We start from the raw sequence: 25,378 nt of genomic DNA, 5'->3' as shown, positions 1-25,378 counted from the left end.
AGTGCCACGAGCCAGTGCCATCTGCCAAAAAAAAAAATCGGCCTAATATATCGGCCGCAAAAATCGGCATCATATATCGGCTGCCCCGATTTCTAAATATCAGCATCGGCATCGGCCAGAGAAAAACCCATATCGGTCAACCTCTAATATTAATTATCCAGACATAGACTGGGCAGAGGGAACCACACATTCATCCAAGGCTTGCCAGTTCCTAAATGTCTTGCAGGACAATTTGATGAGTCAGATGGTAGAAGCACCAGGAGAGGTGGGTTTGCTTTAAGAGCATATTAAATAAGGGCATTAGCCAATGCATTCCATTAGGTAATACATTTAAGAGTGAACAAAAGTCCTGGATGGTTAAATTCCAATGTAAAAATGCATATAAAAGCAAAGGAGAAGGTCTTCAAAAAATACAAGGTTGAGGGATCATCATCAGCATTCAGACTTTATAAAGAATGCAACAAGAAATGTAAGGGTGCAATTAGAGCGTCTAAGATATAACATGAAAGACATAGCGGAGGAGAGGAATAAAAAAATACCAAGAAATTCTTTAAAGCGGGGGTTCACCCAAAAAAATGTTTTTTAACATTACATTCAGCCGAGTTGTCACAATGACAGTAGCAATAGGAGGAAGGAGATGGACAGCCGCACTCCGAAATAACTTTTCAAAAAAGTTGTCTTTTATTTTCAAGCAGGAACATGCATAATCACCACAACCATAAACCAGGACAGCTGACTAGTTTTCGCACTCTTGCTAGTGCTTAATCATGGCTAGCCATGATTAAGCACTAGCAAGAGTGCGAAACTAGTCAGCTGTCCTGGTTTATGGTTGTGGTGATTATGCATGTTCCTGCTTGAAAATAAAAGACAACTTTTTTGAAAAGTTATTTCGGAGTGCAGCTGTCCATCTCCTTCCTCCTATTGCTACTGCTACGTGCATTGCCAGCACCTTGGTAATCCGACCGTCCCTGATTGTCTATAGGGCTCACCTGGAGCGGTGAAAATCTTCTTTTGTCACAATGACAATCGGCTGTTTTTTTTAAATTGTATCCCCGTACATACCGTATTTTCACCGCCGCTTCCGGGTATGTCTTCTGCAGGACTGGGCATTCCTAATTGATTGACAGGCTTCCGACCGTTGCATACTGCGCGTCACGAGTTGCCGAAAGAAGCCGAACGTCGGTGCACAGGCGCTGTATAGAGCTGACTCGCAGTCCGGCTTCTTTCGGCAACTCGTGATGCGACGGTCGGAAGCCTCCTGTCAATCAATTAGGAACACCCAGTCCCACAGAAGACATACCCGGAAGCGGCGGTGAAAATACGGTATGTACGGGGATAAAATAAAAATAAAAATAAAAAAAGACGATTGTCATTATGACAACTCGGCTGAATGTAATGTTAAAACATTTTTTTGGACCCATAAAGGATAAGGAAGGACGTCTGGTTACAAAGGATGGGGAGATAGCAAATGTATTGAATTTATTCTTCTCCTTAGTCTTCACAAGGGAATCGGGGGGCTTCAGTACCCAAAACTGCAGTGTCTATCCTCATGACACATCACAGGAAGCACCTCCATGATTAACAGAGGACAGAATTAAAATTTGACTTGGGAAACTTAACATTAATAAATCACCGGGACCAGATGGCTTGCACCCGAGGGTACTTAAGTAACTCAGTCAAGTAATTGCCAGACCTAATTGCCAAACCATTGTTCCTAATTTTTACTGTCGATCTACTGATTGGAATGGTACCAGCTGATACATCCCTGGCAATTACAGACCAGTTAGCCTAACATCAATAGTATGTAAGCTCTTGGAGGGGATGAAAGGGGGCTATATACAAGATTTTAGTAATGAGAACGGTATCATTAGCAGTAACCAGCATAGATTCATGAAGAATCGTTCTTGCCAAACCAATCTATGAGGAGGTGAGTTGCCATCTAGATAAAGGAAGGTCTGTAAATGTGGTGTATCTGGATTTTTCAAAAGCATTGGACACAGTTCCCCATAAATGTTTACTGTACAAAATAAGCTCCATTGGCATGGACCAAAGGGTGAGTACATGGATTGAACACTGGCTACAAGGACGAGTTCAGAGGGTAGTGATAAATGCAGAGTACTCGGAATGGTGAGGGATGGGTAGTGCGGTCCCCCAGGGTTCTGTGCTGGGACCAATCCTGTTTAATTTGTTCATAAATGACCTGTAGGATGGGGTAAACAGTTCAATCTCTGTATTTGCGGATGATACCAAACTAAGCAGGGCAATAACTTCTCTGCAGGATTTGGAAACCTTTCAAAAAGATCTGAACAAATTAATGGGGTGGGCAACTACATGGCAAATGAGGTTCAATGTAGAAAATTTTAAATAATGCACTTAGGTGGCAAAAATACATATGCAATCTTTACACTGGGGGGGAAGAACCTCTGGGGGAATCTAAGATGGAAAAGGACCTGGGGGTTCTAGTAGATGATAGGCTCACCAAGCTGATGCTAACAAAGCAAACAGAATATTGTCATGCATTAAAAAGGGGACTCCAGAGATAAAACGTTAATTCCCCCGTGGTACAAGACTCTGGTCCAGCCGCACCTAGAGTATGCTGTCCAGTTCTGGGCACGAGTCCTCAGGAAGGATGTACTGGAAATGGAGCAAGTACAAAGAAGGGCTAATAAAGGGTCTGGAGGATATCAGTCATGAGGAAAGGTTGCGAGCACTGAACTTATTCTCTCTGGAGAAGAGACGCTTGAGAGGGGATATGATTTCAATTTACAAATACCATACTGGTGACCCCACATTAGGGATACAACTTTTTTTGTGGAAGGGAGTTTAACAAGACACATGGCCACTCATTAAAATTAGAAGAAGAGAGGTTTAACCTTAAACGACGTAGAGGGTTCTTTACTGTAAGAGCAGCAAGGATGTGGAATTCCCTTCCACAGGCGGTGGTCTCAGCGGGGGGCATTGATGGTTTCAAGAAACTATTAGATAAGCACCTGAATGAACTCAACATACAGGGATATACAAGGTAAAACTGACATATAATCACACACATAGGTTGGACTTGATGGACTTTTTTCAACCTCACCTACTATATAACTATGTAACTATGTGTGTGACTGGCTAAACAACAGCTGTGTGCACATCCATCCACTCAATCCCAAGTCTGTACCTGACAGAAAACACTAGTATTAAAAAGGATCAATAATAGTAATTTTACCCTCCTGTTCTGCAGAATTCACCAAAACAAAGAAGTGCATGCGTGACAAGATTCAGCAAGGGTCCACTGGCTTTGGTCGTGAATAAATACTGTATTTAAATGTTATATATTTTCTGTCTCTTTTTTCTCAGCTATCCTTGGACCTCCAAAAATCAACTTGTTTTCCGATGCAAACTCAATTGTAATCAATCTAACTCATCCCATTGCTGATCATTTCCATATTAAGTTTAAATATCATATCTACCTAAATGGCATACACATCAAAGAAACAAAAGTAAGTTGTGAAATGACTGATACAATAAATAGCAAACATGGTGATCTCTAACTTGAGTCAGCAGTACAAAAAGCTGTTATTGTGGTGAGAATAGCTCATGGATACGTAAATTGCAGCTAGCACTGTAATTTTATTATATTAGTTATTTTCTTGTTAAAATTGTCATAGATGGTCATTGATATGATTCCATAACACAGTGACTTTCACTCTATTCAAATTAGCAAAACCTGCAGAGAAGGCTGAATAGAACCTTTTTATGGAAATAGTTAACCCTCCCAACTTTACCATAATATCATAATATGGAAAGAATAAGAAGCAAAATATTGGCCAGAGGGGGTCAGATGCTTTGAAAGAGAAGCGTGGGATATAAAAAAAAATACAAACCTACATACTCACCTAGATGGTTGCAGCATGGATCATAGCTGCAGCTGTCCCCGCTGGCTCTACACCGAGAACTGAGCAATCAAAGATCGCTGATCACTCAGTTCTCTGGTTTGTTCTGAGCGCTGTCATTCACCGCTCTGAACAGTGCCCCTTCAGCTCTCACAGGAGCGCTGGACTGTGAAGAGAGTGGGAAGGTATGGTTCAGGCTCTCAGCAGCGAGCTGAGATGCTGAGCAAGTTGCTGGTAAGGAATCTAGACTGGCTCTGTGACATCAGCCAACAGGGGACTTTTACATATACAACACATATCTACTGCGCCCCCCCAGTCTCAAGTGTTTTGCAGACTCTAACAGGTTCTCTTCTAAGATTGCCCTGTATTTGGCACCATCCATTTTACCGTCAACTCTGTCCCTGCTGAAGAAAAGCATCCCCACAACATAATGCTGCCACCACTATGTTTCATGGTGTGTTCTGGGTGATGTGCAGTGTTAGTTTTTCACCACACATAACGTTTTGCTTTTAGGCCAAAAAGTAAAATTTTGGTCTCATCTGTCCAGAGCACCTTCTTCCACATGTTTGCTGTGTCCCCCACATGGTCTCTCGCAAACTGCAAATGGGACTACTTATGACTTTTTTTCAACAATGGCTTTCCTCTTGCCACTGTAGCACCCTCTACTTAGGTACAGTAGGTGCTAGAAGTGAGTTTTTTTGGTAATTGCAGGTAAATTTAGGCAGGCCTAGTTGGAAGATAGGCCTGTTTGTTTTGATCTGTGTTGGGCTTGGAGTGGCTGAGAGTAGGCTGGTGACTCACAGATAGCATCACTTCTCGGTTACCTCCCTCTGGCTTCTAGAGGATTCTAGAAGAGAGGAGGGGAAAATAAGTGGGGCTGCCTGGGGTGTTCTAAGAAGCCCTGATCTATCCCCAACCTATCCCCAACCTGGAGTGGCAGGCCTCCTTATATACCTAGGGTCAGTCAAGCTGGGAGTTGTTGTCGGGTCGAAGAACTTAGGACGGAGTGCTAGGCTGTCGAGGCCACTCCCCAGTCTGGGGGGGTGACCTTGGGCCTGGGACTCGGGTGCAGGAAGGATCCCTTCAAGACCGCATGAAGGATCTTGACAGGAGGCACAGAGAGGAGTCAGAGAAGACAGTGGGAGCTATTACAGCTAATAACTAATAACCATGGACCATTAAACATTCTACTCAAACTATCATTCTTTCCTTTTACACAGGGTTACCTTTTAAAAGCAGCAGGGCTGATAAATGGTAAAGCACTTTACTATATGTGTTAGATTTTAAATCTCTATGTAAAGCTCAAAATGTGTTAGAAATTTTATAAGCTGTTATATATACAATATGTTTGAAATAATTATACAAAGCGAAATGAAACACATGATCTCAAAGATACTTACACACACATTTTCCTATGTTTTAGAGTCCTTATTACAAAAAAGAACATTTAGATTCACATACAAAGTATTGTATAACTGCCAAATTGTCAGTATTTGGAAGAGAGAGCAGTATGTCCGGAACAACATGTATTACAACAGAAAGAGGTAAGAAAACACATCAAGCCTTTGTGGTTGCCTATTATGATTGAGCTCAAGGGATAGATCTTGTTTTTAAAGTTCTGTTTCTGCAAATGTGGATTTGGCAAAATGCACCCCTCTTCTAATCTGACGCTTAGGCCTCATGCACACTGCTGCTGTTAAACGTTTTTGTGTGTTTGGGCATTTTTTTTAACAGCCCTTAAACTCCCCTCTATGTTATCCTATGTGTCCATGCACTCATGAACGTTTTTAGAAGTTTATCAGTAGGGGCGTTTATAGACTGTTGTCTGATCATCCTAAAATTGCATTCAAGAGCAGTTCTTCTGACCCATAAAAACGCAGAACAATGACCGCTGAAAAACGCTCATAAACACTCATAAACATGCATAAACTCTAGACACGCTTAGCACTTCAGTATTTATTTCAATGGTCAGAATAAATTGAAATTTTGGCCAATTAAATAAATAAACTCCCAAACACCAAACTCTGCTAAACTCTTCTGAAAAATGCAGCTTATGTGAGTTTATAACGCTGATTTTCTCCTGTCAGGATAAACAGTGTTTACAAGAAACCAGTGTGTATGAGGCCCCGTACTCACGACCAAACATGTCTGCTGAAACTGGTCCGCGGACCAGTTTCAGCGGACATGTTCGATCGTGTGTAGGCAGTAACGGACAGGATTCCAGCAAACATTCGTCGGCCAGACCGTTTCCCAACGAACAACTGTTTCCTGGTCTTGCTTTAAAACAGTCTGCTGGAATCGTGTCCGTCAGACATGTTCGGTCGTCTGTACACAAAAGCAGCGTACAAAAACCCCGCGCATGCTCAGTCCAAATGAGGAGACGGGAGCGCTCGTTCAGGTAAAACTCGCGTTTGTTTGGGATATGGCACATTCGTCATTAGAAACCTTTTATTCTAGCAAGAGAACAATGTCTTAAAAAGGCGCACTAAACCACAGTTTCTTGCCTCGTTTTATTAATTCTTCTCTTGCTAGAATAACCCCGTTCTCTTGCTGATGCAATTTCAATAGAGTTGTCCCATACTGAAATGTCACATTTCTTGCTTGTGATGTAATCCTTTAATAAGGTTTTCTAGGCCAGACGTGTGTTTTGGTTGGTGGTCCTCCATAATTTATTTTAGTCATTTTTGTAAAGGAATGTGTATCTTTTTATTTTTTTTTGTTGTTTCTAGTTATGTCACCATTTTCTTTAATTTTTATTTACATGTTTTTTTTTTTTTATTATTGAATTTTTTTGTGTTTCATTTGAGAATATTGAACCATGTTGGCACACCAAATGTCCCCCCCCCCCCAAGGAGTGTGTCCTTTGTAAATGACCCATTGTATATTTATTAAAGGTTTGCTGCCTAATAATCCCCACAGTATAACAAACAATAGACATGTTTTCAAATGAAAGCAAAAAGCCTTTTATTTTGGCAAATGTCATCACAAAAAATAAACAGAACGGCAGCACTAGAATAGATAGCAAACTATATGCAAACTTGCATTTCCAACATGGTGAAGGATAAACTTCCAAGCCTCAGGAGCCAAACCCAAAAATATGAAGCAGCAGCACAGAAACAAAGGAACCCAAACTGTGGTAGTCCAAACAATATGTCCTTTATGTGGAAGGAAATGGAAGGCAGAGAATCAACGTTTCCTCCTCTTTCCAGCCTTCCCTCCAGGCAGCCTTCCAGCGGATCTTACACGGGCTCTTGCAGGTGGGGTCGATGTGGCAGCAGGAGGATGGTGTTCCGCAAGCCGGGCCGGGTCACATAGCCCAGTGTCTGGGGTCAGCAGGCCCTTCTGCATCCACCAAAGGACCTGGTTCATCAGGGCCTTTGCCAGTCTTCTCTGGTCCTCCTCCCCTTCATTCAAATCGTGTGCCAAGGAGGCACTGAAGGCCTCTGTGGGGTTGAGGGGGGCCCTCATGATGGCGCTTGCCTCCTGTATCATGCGGAGGCTTGCCTCCTCCACAGGCCTCAACTGCCTCCTTCGGCCTGATGGCCTCACCTGGGGGGGAGAAGACTGGCTGGTGGTGCTTCTCCTGGCCGGGGGGACCTGCTGCAGGCCACTGGGCCCAGCCTCCTCCTGGCTGCCACTGACCCCGGCCTCCTCCTGGCTGCCACGGACCCCGGCCTCCTCCTGGCTGACAGACACGTGAGGATCTGCCACCTCCTGGCTGATCTCTTCTTCCTGTGTGCAAAAAAAAGGACATTTTTTACAATTTCGCTAAATAAAACCACACTCATTTTCCTGTTTTTCGTTTAGTATTTTCTGTTCATTATTACTTGAATAGACTCTACTTCTGACCCCTGCAGTTGTCATCCCTGACACCTATTTGTCTGTACACCTTTTTTTGTGCTTTTTCCCAGCTTGGCTTTTCTTTGACAATATCAAATCATTAATCCACCAATAATTATTTACGCCAGAAATATAGAGGAAACTACTATACCTCCTCATCGAAGGGTGGCAGATCTGCATCTCTGTCAGCCAGGCCCTCTTCCTCCGACTCTGCAGGGCTGTGATCATCTGGGGAATGTCCGCTGGAAGGTAGCGTGGAGGAAAGGTTGGAAGCAAGACTAGACATCGTTTTCCTGCCCTCCATTTCGTCCCGCAAAAAAGCCATCTGTTTGTAATACCACAGTTTGGGTTCCTTTGCTTGTGTTGCTGCTGCTCCCGATTTTTTGCTTTTATTAGCTTTGTATGCTCTTCTGTATGTGCTTCTCAGGTTGGCAAGTTTATCCTTCACCATGTTGGCAGTGCATCCTGGCACCCATGTTTGCATATAGTTTGCTAGCTCCTCTAGTGCTGCCGCTCGTACATCTTTATTACAATATAAAGAGTGTTTTGAATTCCACAGGATGGGCGTGTCCTGATATTTTTCTAGTAAGGCCTCTATAGCTTCCTTAGTTTGTAGTTGGTCCATTTCCCGTTGTGAATTTTGATATTTCTTTTTGAGTCTAGATTCGCAAAACATAAACCAAAGAAAAATAGATATTAAAAAGGATCAGCGTTGACCTTGATATAATATGTGTCTTCAAATTTATTACCTATATCTAATTACAAACACAGTCTCTCTTGTTTAAACAATGATTGGCAGCTCGGCCGCATTGGTTGTACCAAACATTGATTTGCTAGATGCAGAGCCATTGTTAACATTGCAGTAACTATTTTTAATATAGAAAAATAAACAATGATTACAAATGACAGTATTCATCTAGGCACTCTTTCATGTGTAGATCTCCTGCCCCTGACAATGGATGACATAAAAGATACTTCCTAATGACCTCTGTACAACCAACACTTGAACAATACTTTGCCTGATCTGAATACACCATTCAAAAACTTGTCAATGAGGTACAGCATTGTTCACATCTCTATTTTGTGAGGTGTCCAAAAGCATTTGGACACCAAAATAACATTGTGGTACCCCATAGACAGAATAGCTTAAAAAGGGTGCAACCAACAGCCCAAACCCCCATCCCATGGGTCTACATTTTCTAGGCCTCTGCTGATCCCATTTTTAATTTCCTTACCTTCCTGTCTCTCGCTCCTCGTTTCTCACGCTCGCCTAATTACCGCGTAAGATGCGTAATCACGGCGTGCACCTTTTAAACACTCCGCGTATTTATTAAACCCCGCCCTCGTCACCTTTGCTAGGCCCCTAATCAATGTGTTTAGGAAATATGGCGTTAACTGTGTATGTTCTGGATGCGCTCGAAGATTCTCCGCGTAACCTACGTAAACACGTTGTTTGCATTCTCTACACTCCGCGTATGTATTAAACGCCGCCCTCGTCTCCGCCCATGGCGTAACAATTCCTCTTTTCCCCGCCCATAATCTCTGTGGGAAAGGAAAGATGGCGATGTCACACGAGCGGGCACGATGCTCTCATGCCACAAGTGAAGGGACAGAGGCAGGGACGTCCCGATCCAGGCAAAGAAGATACAAAGCCACTAATATGCGGTTCCAGGAAATGGTGGAGTTAGTTTCCATCATGCGGAGGAAGGACTATGATGGTGAATTAGGGCCATACAAGACCCCTAACCGCCGAAAGGCACATATTATGGACAAGGTGGCGAGGAGAATGCAGAGGATGTTTGGGATCACCAGGTCCAAGGAACAGCTGAGGAAACGCTGGTCAGACTTAAAATTGAGGGAGCCACATCAGATGAAGAAGATACTTAAAATTCTGCGTAAAAGTAAGTAAATATATTTTTGGGTTGGGGGGGGGGTTGATAGTCTGCAAGAATGTGTTGCCATGTATATTTCACCATCTGCCTCCTTGGCCTGCTTGTAATTTTAAAGACATGTTGTCATTTATTGTTTATGACATAAATACCTACATATTTACAAATAGTGTTCTTAGTAAACCACGTAACATCACATAGTTTCTCAGAAAGGCTCGGTTATTCCAGGAACAACACACCTGGACATGGCTCACTGGCCAAAAACTTTGTTTGTAAACATTGTGTAAAAGCTAGTTATAAAAAATAGAATTAGGAGAATGGGAAAGGCAAACAGGATACATTCTAAAAACAGTGGTAATAAAGCCGATGTTTTCACATCTGCAATGCAGAGCACCTGTGTCTCCCCAAATCAAAATTGGGTTTTGGTAGGGTCTCCCAGAAATACAGTTTAGGGGGGACATCCATGTGTGTCACTTTGCTAAAAAGGGGCAGGATCAGAGCTTGCCATAGAAGTCATTCAAAAATGTAGGTTTGGTGAAAGATAAAAGTAAATAAATGAAAGCCTCTTCTAAGCAATGTGTGCGATTTCTGCTCTCCAATATCTGTGTGCTGATGAGTATACATTTTTTTTGTTGTTATTTAAGGGGAAAGAAGTCGCCAGCATTTGGAGGAGGCAGAGAGGGCCAGACAAGGCCACAATCTTCCATCAAGCCATGTGGAGGAGGAGGAGGATGTGGAAGGAGAAGAGGATGTGGAAGGAGAAGAGGATGTGGAAGGAGAAGAGGATGTGGAAGGAGAAGAGGATGTGGAAGGAGAAGAGGAAGGAAGAAAGGAGGAAGGAAGAGAGGAGGAAGAAGTAATTTTGGACTTAGAATTTATAGCAGATGAAGGGCAAGTGGCGGAAGAACAATTTGGCGAATTGAAAGAAGGTGGATTGAGGGATGAAGGAGGAGTCGAAGATGATGGGGAGGTGGTGGAAGAAGGAGGAGTGATAGAAGATGATGGGGAGGTGGTGGAAGAAGGAGGAGTGATAGAAGATGTTGAAGAGGTGGAAAGGAGAAGCCCATCAGGTCAGTGTCACCCTAGCTTGATTTAAAAATACATATGTAGATAGGCCTCATCAAATCAAAAATTTTTGAATGCACATTTTTTTCTTTTTTAGGGGAGGAGGATGGTGTGGCAATATTTTCACGTGCAAGTGCTGCTATAATTATTCAACAGGTAATGGAGTGCAGCACTGAAATGCACAATATGCGTGAAAGGATGGTTGTCATGGAACAGAATGTAACAAATGTCCTTTTGGAATGCAGCACGGAAATGGACAATATGCGGCAAAGAATGATGGTCATCGAATCTAATTTTAAAAATATTATTGACATGATGGGCCGTGTCAAAGACTGAAACACCCCCCGCCCCCACAACCATTTTTACTGTTTTAATAATGAATACGCCAAAATTTGAAGATACACACACAGTGTGCCAACATGTGCTATCTGCCATCACAGAATATCTAGTGTCTGTGCTTTGTGGGTCCAACCCCCTCCTCCATCCTCAAGTAGTTGAGAGGAAGGGTTTGCTCCCACAAAACACAGACATTGATCACCCATGATGTCAGATAGCACATGTGGCCATTTGTCTGTTGAACCAATGACATTTGGCGAGTTTGCACTGAATGTGTGTATCTTCAAATTTTGGCGTGTTCCAGTGTGAAAGCACACCATGACTGACTGCTGTTGTGAATTCTTATATTTTTATAAGTTTTAAGTTCTTTTTTTTGTCCATGTTGTACATTTTTGGATACTATAAAGTTTAGACCATAAAGAATAAACACCCAAAAAAAAGAATATATATATAGAATTATAAATCTCTATAATCACTGAATTTAGTGAAGTCGAGATTTGACTCCTAAATCTCCCCAACAAATATTCGTATTTAAAAACACAGAAAAAAAATGGGAAAAAAAAATAAAACTAAAAAAAAAAAAAAAAAAATTATTATATATTTGGAAAACAATCTAAAAATATAATTTTCAGATTTCAAAATGTAAAAATATTTTGACGAAATTTTTTGGATTTTCATTAACAAAAATTAAAAAAAAAAAATATATGTTTTTGGGCCGAAAAAATATGCCGAGAAGAAAAAATACAAAGGCGGTAAACACCCCACCAAAAATATTCTATATATATATATATATATGTAAACAATAAATCGAACTATATTTGATAAACAAAACTGTGAACTTGTTCAAAAATGTATATTCTTGATAATATTTTTTGTTTAATTACCTGAAAAAATTATACACAAAGTCCAAAAAATATTGTAGACTCCTAAGTACAAAAGCAGGGAGTAATGAAAAAAATATAAAATAATTTTTGTGGTCATGAACAAGCAAAAATTAAAACACTTGACCTCAAAATTTTCAAATGGAGTTGCTTCTTATTTCTAGACTCAATACCCTGTTTGTAGATGAGTGAATACTGTGCAAATGTGGTTATTTACTAAAAGTGGAGAAATCAATTATGCACTAAAATTGCAGAAGTTAGTTAGAGAACCAGGAAGACAGATAAAAAGAGAAAAAGCATTAATGACAAACAACTGTATAAAGTCCAATGGTCTAATTATTTATTAGTTGTGAGAATATTCCTTTCTTTGGGGGCCGAATTAGAAAGAAATATGATCTGGCATAGCAATGGCCCCCCGACCCATGAAGTACTCAACATATTTGTCGCGTACCTCACGAGCTGATTGGGGGGCCAAGCCAGCGCGACCAGTGTCCAGCCCGGGAAGGGGATCTGAGGGTAGTCTTGCCTCAGAACCGATGTCGGGTAGGTACGTCTGGGAGTGCCTGCGTAAAAAGTTGTGCAAAATGCAGCAGGCAAATACAACGGTGTCCAATTTATATTCCGCCAGATGTATCGATGTCCTGAACAGGCGGAAGCGGTTGGTGAGTATCCCAAAGGCATTCTCGACTACCCTCCGAGCCCTGGCCAACCGAAAATTAAACACACTCCTCTCTGAGGTGAGGGTCCTCTGGGGAAAAGGCCGCATGAGGTGAGGACCAAGCCCGAAAGCCTCGTCCGCTAGGAACACAAACGGAAGTCCTTCTACATTATCTTCATCTGGTGGCAATGCCAGACCACCAGCTTGGAGACGATCATAGAAATCAGTCCGTGCGAACACTCCCCCATCAGACATCCGGCCATTCTTCCCCACGTCCACATATAGAAACTCATACTGTGCCGACACCACCGCCATCAACACAATACTATGATAACCCTTGTAATTATAATAGTAGGACCCCGAGTGGGGTGGGGGCACAATGCGGACGTGTTTCCCATCTATTGCTCCACCGCAGTTTGGAAAATCCCACCGCTGGGCAAATTGGGAAGCCACAGACTGCCATTCCTGTGGTGTGGAGGGTAGCTGTGGGGACAAACAAAAAAAGAGATTTAGTACTTTGGCACATAAACATCCTACAAGCATCCTTGTGAAACTTCACAGTATTAAAATTGCATTTGAAAAATTTGCATATAGAATTTGGGGAATGAAATATATAGGGCCACTTAATTAAGAGACTCCACAGCCCTCTGATGGGGACTAAAAAAGTTTGAAGGGGGGGGACACAAAAACAAAAAAGTCGTGTTTTAATAAATGGCAAGGTGGGTTTGTCCCTAGGATAGCATGCTGGACAGGTTAATATTGGGTAAGGGACAAATATGCAGGTAGGTCAAGAATAAAACATGTAAAGCTTATATCAACATGCATAGGGAGAAAAGGGAACGTTAGTTAAACACACAGCATATCTGGGAAATTAAAAATAAAGTTAGTTGGCCACATTATTACAGCCAGGAAACTTACCTTAATATACTCCTCATGCAGAACTTTGATGATGGCAGCACACGTGTCCGGTATGATGACCCCAAGCGCCTGCGGAGAGATGCCTGTCGAGAACTTGAGGTCCTGCAGGCTCCTCCCAGTCGCCAGGTACCGCAACGTGGCAATAAGCCTCTGCTCGGCCGTGATGGCTTGGCGCATCACAGTGTCCTGCCTCGTGATATAGGGGGACAGAAGATCCAGCAGACTGTGGAATACGGGGTCCGTCATGCGGAGAAAATTCCTAAAGTCATTAGGATTATTCTCCTGGATTTCCCTAAGCAGAGGCATATGTGAGAACTGGTCACGCTGGCGCAACCAATTCTTGGTCCAGAAACGCCTCCGCCCCCTGTTTCTGGCCAAAGTACTGGAAAAATGAACATATCCAGCAGCCATCCCATAAACAGCACCAACTCGCGAAAATTGACGCTGCTGCTCCATCATGGCTTCAAACCGGCCGGTTGGGCAGTCAAGAACACACTCAAACAGAAAGCACTCGCAAATCCAGCACTACCTGCGACGAACGCGTGACAAACAGATACGAGCGCACAGGATGCAACTGCAAAAGCAGAAACAACCTGCTAGCCTATAGCCGAATGACAACTACGTTACCGCAAGCACACGCACTGAACCCGTGAATACACGCTGTCAAAGCCTGGAGACCGAGAAGCGCGAATCAGCTCTAACCAAACCTTCACTAACACGAGCAAACCCGTAACTAGCAAAAGAGGAACAGAGGGCGGCGCCATTAAGTTTGGTCTTCCCCTTTATAGTGACGTCGTACGTAGTTTACGTGCACGCGTTCCGGTACGACGGTAATTTGGTCCGCTGGTGTGTACAAGCCAGCGGAACCAAACAAAAATCAGCCTTGTATGCCGGAAACTGTCCGGCAGACAGTTTTCAGCGCACAGATCCGGTCGTGAGTACAAGGCCTGAGGCCTTAAATGGAAACAAAGGCCTCATACACACGATAGGTTAAACAGAGGACAACGGTCTGATGGACACTTTTCATCGGTCAAAACCGATCGTGTGTGGGCCCCATAGGTTATTTAACCATTGGTTAAAAAAAAGCCAACTTGTTTTAAATTTAACCGATGGATTCCTAACCGATGGGAAAAAAAACGATCGTTAGTAGGCACAACCATCGGTTAAAAATCCACGCATGCTCAGAATCAAGTCGACGCATGCTTGGAAGCATTGAACTTCATTTTTTGTGTTTTACGTCACTGCGTTCTGACATGATCGTTTTTCTAACCGATGATGTGTAGGCGTGACGGACCATCAGTCAGCTTCATCGGTTAACCGATGAAAACGGTCCATCGGTCCGTTCTCATCGGATGGACCGATCGTGTGTACGCGGCATAAAGGTTCCCATTTTTTTTTTTTTAATAACAAACATTTCATGCTTACCTCCACTGTGCAGCTCGTTTTGCACACAGTGGCCCCGACCCTGGTCTTCTGGGGTCCCTCTGCGGCTGTCTCGGCTCCTCCCTGCATCAGCTAACCCCCTTCATGGGAAGCTCTCTCCCAAGGGGGTTAGCTTGCGGGCGCACTCCCGTGATACAGCCACAAACTCCCAAATCTCAGGGAGCAATTAAAAGGTTGCTACCTTCAGGTCCATGGGATAGAGGCAGTTGCAGAACCCTAGAACACTATGGTTTATCCACCATGAGCATGGCTTAATATGTTTGGCTAAATAAAGTGTTTATTCAATATGAGCATGGTAATACAGGGAGGGTTTCATTAACATGCTAAATACACTTTTAACTCCTTGCTTTTTCTCTTACAAAATGGTACATTTTATTCTGCCATTTTTCCCTTCAATAAAGGCACAAAAGTTATTTTCTAGTAAAAACCCCAAAAATAAAAGGCTTGCTTAAAGTTCTTTTTTTTTTGTCAAAACCAAGACTGTACTTAATTTTGAGGAGTCAATATATTGTAATGAGTACAGTAAATAAGGGCAATGGGCTTCTAAGAAAACATAGCCATTGGTTTTGATTTAGTTGTGTTTAACATACAGTAGATATTTCATGCAGGCTTATTTCCCTTAAAGCGGGAGTTCACCCATTTAAAAAAAAAAAAAAAATCTCCCCTTAGCTTCCTGCTCGTTCGGTCTAGGGGAATCGGCTATTTATATTAAAATATGTGCAGTACTTACCCGTTTTCGAGCTGCATCTTCTTCCGTCGCTTCCGGGTATGGGTCTTCGGGAGCCGGCGTTCCTTCTTGAGTGACAGCCTTCCGAGAGGCTTCCGACGGTCGCATCCATCGCGTCACTCGTAGCCGAAAGAAGCCGAACGTCGGCGCGGCTCTATACTGCGCCTGCGCACCGACGTTCGGCTTCTTTCGGAAAATCGTGACGCGATGGATGCGACCGTCGGAAGCCTCTCGGAAACCTGTCAATCAAGAAGGAACGCCCATTCCCGAAGCCCATACCCGGAAGCGACGGAGAGGATGCGTCTCGTAAACGGGTAAGTACTGCACCTATTTTAAAATAAATAGCCGATTCCCCTAGTAATAATGAGCAGGAATCTAAGGGGGAAAAGTGCCCTCTAAGGGTGAACCCCCGCTTTAATTTCCCTTTCCATAATCCAATTAGATGGTGGGTTGATGTTGGCAGTGAGGAAGTGACACTTCTGTCTTGCCACAATGCATAACCGTAGCATAACATAGGTTGGTATAAAGTGGGGGTCAGCAACCTGTAAATCAGGTGACTGGTAGATCTCTGTCTGGGCTTGCTGACCCTCCATCCCAGAGCATCAAACAGAGTGCAATGCAGAGGGACTACTTGTAGGGTTGAAGCTCTAGTAGGAAGCAAGAGCTTCATCAGTTGACAACCCCTCTGTAGTGCCGGCTCCTGTCTCATGCAGAGTGATACCTACTGCACTCCATCTCTTTTCCTACTAGCGTTCTTCGGAGTCGTTCCAGCAGCAGGAAAGAAGAATTCTTCAAATCAGTGTGAAGCAATACACTGGTCATAATAGTATAATACTGCTTTCACACTGATGTGCTGCAATTTCCCCACACCACTGGTGCAGTGTACCTGCAGCTTTCCAGCAAGTTTTGCTGCATTTAGCCAGTTTGGTGAACTTTCTGAAAGCAAACTCAAAAAAGCGATACCAGTCTGTTTGACAGATGGTGAGAAGGCGATATGTTGCCTCCTTACCACCTGATTTAAATCCATGATTGCCATGCAATGCATGCGATTGCGACACAGAAGTATGGCAGCTGGAGGTTTAAATCAGGTTTGAGGGGGCGAAACTGGGAAACAATGCGCCCAGTGATCTTTGACTTCTCCAATTTTGTTCAGGTAGATCTCCATCTCTTTAGGCCCCTTTCACACGGGGCGGATCAGTAATGATCCGCCTCCGTATGCTTAGCGGGGATCGCTCCGTTGATGCCCGCTGAGCCGGCGGATGACACTGTGCAGGGACCGCCCTGTCTTTTCTCCGCTCTCCCCTATGGGGGGATCGGATGAACACGGACTGTATATCCGTGTTCATCAGATCCGATCCGCAGACGGAAGGAAAAATAGTGTTTTCTTCCATCGGCAGAATCGGATCATTGCGGAGGCGGACGAGATTGGGTGTCAGCAGATGTTCATCCGCTGACACCCCCAATCTCATAGGGACCAATGTATGTCCCTTTTTCATCCGCAAACGGATGGATGAAAAAGCGGACATACGGTCCACAGGTGTGATCACGGGAGCGTGCCCGCAAGCTAACCCCCTTGGGAGAGAGCTTCCCATGAAGGGGGTTTGCAACTTTAAGGTTAACCTTAAGGTTACATACTCCTGGTGTAAAGGATGAAGAACCAGCACCAGCATAATTGAACAAAATATATAATAGTTTGTTGTCACCCTTCCTGACTGCTGGTTTGGTGGGAAATATATTGTAGAAACCATATTCTGTGAACATCATTTTACATGTAATTAAATGTTGGCTAATACTAATTAATAAAAAATATTAATGAGCAATGAATATGTACACAGATGTTTCTTTTCTTATGCAGATTACAGTGAAGAAATTGTTAAAGTGTTACAATATAGTTTGCCAGTGATGTTGGCTACATTAACATTCATTTTAGTAGCTTATGCTGTGCATAAGTATATTTACGTCAGCAATTCCAGCCAACCACATATTCTGGTAAGTAACATAATTGTACAAGCATTTAAAAAATTTTGTATTTTCAGTGCAAAAGCATGAGTGCTCTATGCAGTTAGACAGGTTTTTCACTGTTTAGGAAAGGGAATTCAACAATATTGCTGTTGAGAATGTGCTATAATATTACATTTAGAGTACTGGTTTAGGGGAAGTGATAACTTTATATTTGTAAATAAAAAAATATATACAAATGTGTTTTTTAAGCATAAAAAAGCAATATAAATATATATTTTTTAATTTAGTACTAAAATTACCATTCTAGTTTAATCTGCATCCAGCCGTGTTTTTTTAAATATGAAAAAAATAAATTAAATAAAAGTTTATTGTTGGTGGGGGTTAAAGTGACCCTGTCACTACTGTAGTTCCAAGTGATGAAACTGAAGCCACCATGTAAAAGAAGGTTAATATACTTCTGGTAGGTGGTGTGTTCAATCTTCTAGAGGATTCTGTAAATTTTAACATTTCTTACATTTATAATAGAGTAAGGAAGAGTTAGAATCTCTGTATGCCATGTTTACTTTCAATTAAAACTTTGATTGAGTAAAAAAAATCTCTGCCCAGTTTTTATTAAAAGTCACGTTTACTTTTTATCCTAGTAACTATTATCATGAGAACCGGAGCCGACCACTTTATTAGGTACACCCAGGGGTGAACTGACAACTCATGGGGCCCCCGGGCAATAGAAGACTATGGGGCCCCTGGGCTTACAGATGGCCACCACGCCAGGAGGCAGTGCAGAGGCGGGGCAGCTAAAATCTCGGGATTTTCACATCAGAAGCATGTTGGTTTCAGACATATCAGGGACAGATGTAAAAAAAACATAGATTTTTACATACTGTCCCTGGTTTTACTGAGCCTGGCAACCCCGATGGGGCCCCCTAGTGACATGGGGCCCCCAGGCAGTGCCCGAATGTCTCAATGGTCAGTCCGCCCCTGGGTACACCTGTTCAATTGCTTGGTAACACAAATTGCTAATCAGCTCATTTCATGGCAGCAACTTAATGCATTTAGCCATCTAGGCATGGTGGAAATGACTTGCTAAAGTTCACACCGAGCATCAGAATGGAGAAGAAAGGGTATTTAATTGACTTTGAGCGTGGTATGGCTGTTGGTGCCAGACAAGCTGGTCTGAGTATTTCAAAAACTGCTGATCTACTGTGATTTTCACGCACAACCATCTCTAGGGTTTACACAGAATGGTCCTAAAATATCCAGTGAGCGGAGGTTGTGTGGACGAAAATGTCTTGTTGAGGTCAGAGGAGAATGGGCAGAGTGGTTCAGTATGATAGAAAGGCCTTAACAGTACCTCAAATAACCACCAAAGTATACAGAATACAATCTCTGACCGCACAACACATCAAACCTACAGCAGCAGAAGACCACAGAAGACCACACCAGATGGAGAAAAGGAAACTGAGGCTACAATTTGCACAGGCTCACCAAATCTGTATACTAGAAGATTGGAAAAACATTGCCTGGTCTGACGAGTCTTGATTTCAGCTGCGACATTCAGATGGTAGGGTCAGAATTTGGCATAACCATGAAAGCATGGATCCATCCAGCCTTGTATCAACGTTCAGGCAGGTGGTGATGGTGTGGGGCCCCTTAGTACTAATTGAGCATAATTTAAATGCCATGGCCAACCTGAGTATTTTTGCTGACCAATCATGTCCATCCCTTTATGACAAGTGTACTTATCTTCTGATGGCTACCAGCAGGAAAATGCACCATGTCACAAAGCTCAATCATCTCATACTGGTTTCTTGACATGACAATGAGTTCACTGTACTCCAATGGCCTCCACAGTCACCAGATCTCACCTTGTTGAATCTATGCCACATGAAATTAAGGCAGTTTTGAAGGCAAAAGGGGGCCAACCTTGTACTGGCAAGGTGTACCTAATAAAGTGGCCGGTAAGTGTAGTTACATAGTCTGGTTAAAAAAGACACAAGTCCATCCAGTTCAGCCAATAAAAGGGAAAATAATATATTGTACAATCCTATACCCACAGTTGACCCAGAGGAAGGCAAAAAAAAAAACAGCAAAGCATGATCCAATTTGGCCCAGCAGGGAGAAAAAAACTTCCCTGAATCCTCAGGAGGCAATTGGATATATCCTGGATCAACTTTACCCATAAAATTTTGGTATCCAGTTATATTATGTACATTTAGGAAATAATTTGGTCCTTTTTTTAACCACTTAAAGATCGCCTAACGCCGACAGCCATGATTAAGCACTAGCAAGAGTGCGAAACTAGTCAGCTGTCCTGGTTTATGGTTGTGGTGATTATACATGTTCCTGCTTGAAAATAAAAGACAACTTTTTTGAAAAGTTATTTCGGAGTGCGGCTGTCCATCTCCTTCCTCCTATTGCTACTAACGCCGATATACGTCGGCAGAATGGCACGGCTTGGCACGTACAGGTACGTCGCCTTTAAGAGCCTAGCCGTGAGTCGCGCTCGCTCACGACCCGGTTCAAATCTCTGTGACCGCGCCCGCTGGGAACCCATGGACCCAATCACCGCCGGTGTCCCATGATCGGTCACAGGAGCTGAAAAACGGGGAGAGGTGAGTGTAAACACTGTGGCAGTGTCATTGATCGTCTGTTCCCTGTTATAGGGAACGACGATCAGTGACGTCACAAGTCCAGCCACGCCCCCCTACAGTAAGAATCACTCCCTTAAGAGCACACTTAACCCCTTAGCGCCCCCTACTGGTTAACCCCTTCAATGCCATTGTCATTTTCGCAGTTATCAGTGCATTTTTATAGCACTTTTCGCTGTGAAAATGACAATGGTCCCAAAAATGTGTCAAAAGTGTCCGATGTGTCCGCCATAATGTCGCAGTCACGTAAAAAATCGATGATCGCCGCCATTACTAGTAAAAAAAAATGATAAAAAATGCCATAAAACGATCCCCTACTTTGTAGACGCTATAACTTTTGCGCAAACTAATCAATAAACGCTTATTGCGTTTTTTTTTTACCAAAAATAAGTAGAAGCATACGTATTGGTCTAAACTGAGGGAAAAAAATGTTTTTTTTATCTATTGTTTGGGTATATTTATTATAGGAAAAAGTAAAAAATATAGGGCCAGATCCACAGAGAATTAGATGGGCGCAGCGTATCAGAGATACGCTACGCCGCCATACCTTACCTGGTGGATCTTCGAATCCTCAAAGAATTTGCGCCTTAAGTTACGGCGGCGTAGTGTATTTCTGGCGGCGGATTTCAAATTGGGCGGGTAGGGGGCGTGTTTCATTTAAATGAAGCGCGTCCCCGCGCCGAATGAACTGCGCATTGCGCTAAATGACGTTGCTAGGGCGCAATTTTTTTAACTTAGACGTGAGTTACGTCCATCCCGATTCACGGACAACTTAAGCAAAAAAAAAATAATAATTCAAATTTCGACGCGGGAACGATGGCCATACTTAACATGGCAAATCTAACTATACGCCGCAAAATACCAGCTTTAACTATACGGCGGAAAAAGCCGACTAGAGACGACGTAAGAGAATGCGATGGCCGCGCGTACGTAAGTGGATCGACGGAAATAGCTAATTTGCATACCCGACGCGGAAAACGACAAGAACTCCACCCAGCGGACACCAAAGTATTGTATCTACGATCCGAAGGCGTACGAAGCAGTACGCCTGTCGGATCGAACCCAGATGCCGTCGTATCTTGGTTTGAGGATTCAAACTAAAGACACGACGCAGGTAATTTGAAAGTACGCCGGCGTATCAGTAGATACGCCGGCGTACTCTCACTGTGGATCTGGCCCATAGCATTTTTTTCAAAAGGAGGCAAAATCATGTCTCTCTCTCTCTCTCTCTCTCGCTCTCTCTCGCTCTCTCTCTCTCTCTCTGGAGTCCATATCTCTCTTAAAAAAAGAAAGGATTTTGCTTGCTTTGGAAACCGCAGCTTGGCATGGCATGCTATTATTAAGCTCTTGATATACTAGAACACCCAGATCCTTCTCTACTATTTACTCCCCCAGTTGTTCTCCTAGTAAGAGGAAGAGAGAATAAATTCAAAATGTAATAGTTTTGCATGGTGCAAGACCAAACATTACTTACAGTGGGGACAGCTAGCAAAAGTGGAGTGTTGCCTAACTGAGTTCTGTGAATTCTCACTTGCATCGTGTTGTGTATCCAGGAGAGGAAGTAAAGGGAAATATTTAAATCAGAACACTGACAGCAATACAAATCTGACAAAAGTTCTAACCCCTTGCCCACTCTAACCAAATTTAAAAAAATGTTTGCTACTGATACATAAAAAGATTAGCAGACAAAAAAATAACTAAAGAGAAAGGAGGAGGAAGGGGCTAATTATAGTTAACTAATGGTTAATTTGAGGTTATACAGGAATACATTTTATTTAAAAAAACAAAATCTTTTTTTTACTTGTAAGGTTGCTTTAACTGTTGTCTTATGCAGATTAAATGTCACCTTTTTGATCTACATATGAATGAAATAGCAATAGTTATTACCTTATTGGACTTTCTGCTACTTTATTTTACAAAAAAAAAATGGCTACATTTCTGACAGCTGTTCCTGCTATGATATATAGCAAGTCCTGGCTGTCATTTTGACAGGTAGAAATTGCCTATATTTATGACTGGGAATTGACAGTAGTGTTGACATTTTTAGAGCATATCTAACACCCTTAAAGGAACACTAAAGGCAAGATTTTTTTGGGGGTAAAATAACAAATATGTTATACTTACCTCCACTGTGCAGCTCGTTTTGCACAGAGTGGCCCCGATCCGTGTCTTCTGGGGTCCCTCTGCAGCTGTCTCTGCTCCTCCACGCAAAAGCTTTCCACCTTCATGCAAGCTCCCTCGCATGGTGGAAAGCTTTTGCGAGCGCGCTCCCGTGATACATCGGCAGCCATAGCCGCCGACTGTATCACTCGGCCCCGCCCCCCAGCGCACCGCGTTATCCGCTGTGATTGACAGCAGCACTGCTATGAATCCGTCCAACCTAGCCAATCAACGGCCAGGCTGGGAACCGAACAGGATGACGAGGACGCGCCCTGGACTTTCGAGGGGTGAGGTAAGTAAAACGGGTACTCGGGGGGGGGGGGGCGGCGCTGTCAGATGTTTTTTTACCTTAATGCATAGGATGCATTAGATATTCAAAAATGTTTTTAACAATATGCTTTTTTTTTTATCAGAACACCATGAGAAGAAGCAATGCTAATTTACTTTTCTTGGAGGCTTATTCAGTACCTATAAACATTCTAATCATAGATAGAGACATTATAAATCTACAAGGCTCCGTAATATCTGAAAAGGATGAATCGCTGAATAAGAGCTTTATGAATTTAAGTCTTCCCAAAGATGATCTTATTCATGAGTCAGTTATTACTGATGAAGACAATTATTACAGTTATGACACATTTCAAGACAACGTACAAACTGCAAGACCAAATATTTCACCATATGATATGCCACATTGGACATTTGACATTCCTGCACCTAACCAAAGGGTATAGCATGGTATAAGAATTTCCTTGATACAGGACCACAGCTATAACTGTCAATTAGCTTTATCCTGTTATCCTAGTTAGTGAAAGAGTTTGTTCTTTGATTTGCTTATCCAAACAATGGCTACGAAACCTTTGCCCAAGACAAAGGTAGGATATTGATCTATCCAAAACTTTATTCTGTCACTAGAACAAGCATACATCACAGCACTAGCTGGAAAAACACCAGATGGAAGTTTTTTTTATTATGTTTTGTTATTTTTTTAAATTATTTTTAGTAAAAATTTAACCTGGTAAATATGAAATATTGCATGTCAAGGTTTCATACTTACTGTCTGCAGTCAAAAGCTAGTTTTTTTCTGCAGTGATTTACTACTATGTTGTGAACAGCTTAAATAGACTGTGTAATTTGATCTCCTGCTATGGAGGTCTATTTATAACATACGCACAAGGGGAATGAGTAATAGAAGGGACACATTTTCCTTTTTTACTAGATTAAACCTGTGTATTGCAAAGTAAATACACAGCTTGCTAAGGAGCTAGACTTGCCCCCTTTAATTCAATAAATACCATGACTGCTGATCGTGTTCCAGATCTGTCTCAACCAGCTGATTCAGCTGCTGTGATAAATAATTTAGACCCTGATGACATCACTCTCCCTGGACTTCCCTCTCAGTCCAGGTATAGTCACTTTCCTGGAGCTCAGTGACAACCTTTTATTGGCCATAGTTTTAAAAAGTTTATTTTTTTTTATATTATACTATTGTTGTATATTGTCGCAGGTTAGGAATTTCTTTTTTTTTGCAAATTTATAAAGTCGCTAACATTTCCACTTCAATACCAAAGTGAATACCTCTAATTAATACAGAGCCCACTTTGATACTACCTAACAAAATGGTTCTATGTAAACCCAATATAGCCAAGGTTAGCTATTATGCTTACAAGTTAGAAACATTTTCTGTGTTGTTACTGCAGGGTTGGCTCCCTCTAGTGTTTACTGGACTCTATGTGTGAATTTTCTTTCTTCCTGTGTAAGGATATAAAAAAAAGCATCATGGGATGTGTAGTTTAGAATGCTGAAGTGACTCTGCCAGCAGCACTGATCTGAACTACAGGGAACAGAATGCTGAGTAAACCAAACAGACTGCTGGGAGAGGATATAAAAAGGGCTGGCACTGCCTAGATCACTCTCTCTGGACACAGTATTGACTCTGGCAGCAGGAGGTCTGTGTAACAGGGAGTTTTCCGACCATTTGAGGCCTACACAGCGGGGAGCCAGATAGCCATGTCTAGAGGGATCTCTGCAGGCAGCATTGCTTCTTCAGTGCAGTGGACCGGAGGGTGTTCCGTTTCATCCAGAGGCGCCTGCAATTCAGGATCCAGTGAGCTCAGCGTGGCGCGGTGGCTTCCATTATACAAAGCAAAGACAAGACACAGAGAAAGCTTTTTGACTGGAGTCTTCTCATCATTTAACCATTCATTTAATCTATCTGAGATCCAGATTGGTGAGCGCGCATAGCCCATGTTATAATTAAGGACACTGCTGTTAGACATCACCCACACAGTTTAGCTGGTGGTACTTGTAGTTCCACAGGAGTTGCATCCTCTTTTATAACGGACCGAGCAAGCAGATGCCTATGCTCAGTACACATTGCTGATTTCAGTAGTCACATTTTTTACATCTTTAGGTTCTTAAAATAAGGAAGTTGCACTAATACCAGGATAAATTACAGCTTTGCTAATTACTACAATTTGCCATTTTTGATTTCTTCTTTTACAACATAAAGAGGCTAGTTGAAGATATCTGGAATTCAAGGAATACCTTTCCTTACCCTTTTTATAATCCTCTCCTCCCACTTATTTGCATTGAACTGCAGAAGGGAGCCATCCTTTTGAATACAATATTGTTTATACTGTTTATATTGTGCAGGATTGCTGGCCTGTGTGTTGAGATAGAAGAGAGACATCTGTGCCAGATGTTTACTCTCCTGTCAATCTGTTCACATAGGTTCTTGTATTGAGTTAATATTTGTGTACATTCACAATTAAGGGGCCTTTACATTAATACACTGTGTTTCCATTAAGTACCAAGTTGATATATACATGTATCTTGTATTTTGATATTACAGTAAACATATCTGAATTGTTACTTTATTATTGTGTGAGTCTCTATTTACTACCACAGCTGGATACATGATGGAACCCCTGGTGTCAGAGGTAAGGAAGGACTTGCAGAGTCAAGGTA

At 42.4% G+C, this 25,378-nt stretch overlaps 1 protein-coding gene across 1 annotated transcript in view; it reads left to right on the top strand.

Moving 5' to 3' along the window:
- LOC120937352 (interleukin-20 receptor subunit alpha-like) overlaps window positions 1-25,287 on the top strand; it is a 38,542-nt gene extending 13,255 nt beyond the window's left edge. Inside the window, exons 4-7 of the mRNA XM_040350506.1 lie at window positions 3,346-3,488; window positions 5,305-5,425; window positions 17,494-17,627; window positions 22,822-25,287. Of these exons, the coding sequence (XP_040206440.1) occupies window positions 3,346-3,488; window positions 5,305-5,425; window positions 17,494-17,627; window positions 22,822-23,142 (719 nt within the window). The 3' untranslated portion in view covers window positions 23,143-25,287. The remainder of the gene's footprint in view (window positions 1-3,345; window positions 3,489-5,304; window positions 5,426-17,493; window positions 17,628-22,821) is intronic.
- Window positions 25,288-25,378: the final 91 nt, after the last annotated feature.

This window comes from Rana temporaria, chromosome 4 (assembly GCF_905171775.1).
Source record: "Rana temporaria chromosome 4, aRanTem1.1, whole genome shotgun sequence".
NCBI classification, from domain to species: domain Eukaryota; kingdom Metazoa; phylum Chordata; class Amphibia; order Anura; family Ranidae; genus Rana; species Rana temporaria.
Note: the sequence above shows the minus strand (reverse complement) of the source record. Positions and strands in the feature narration are given on the sequence as shown.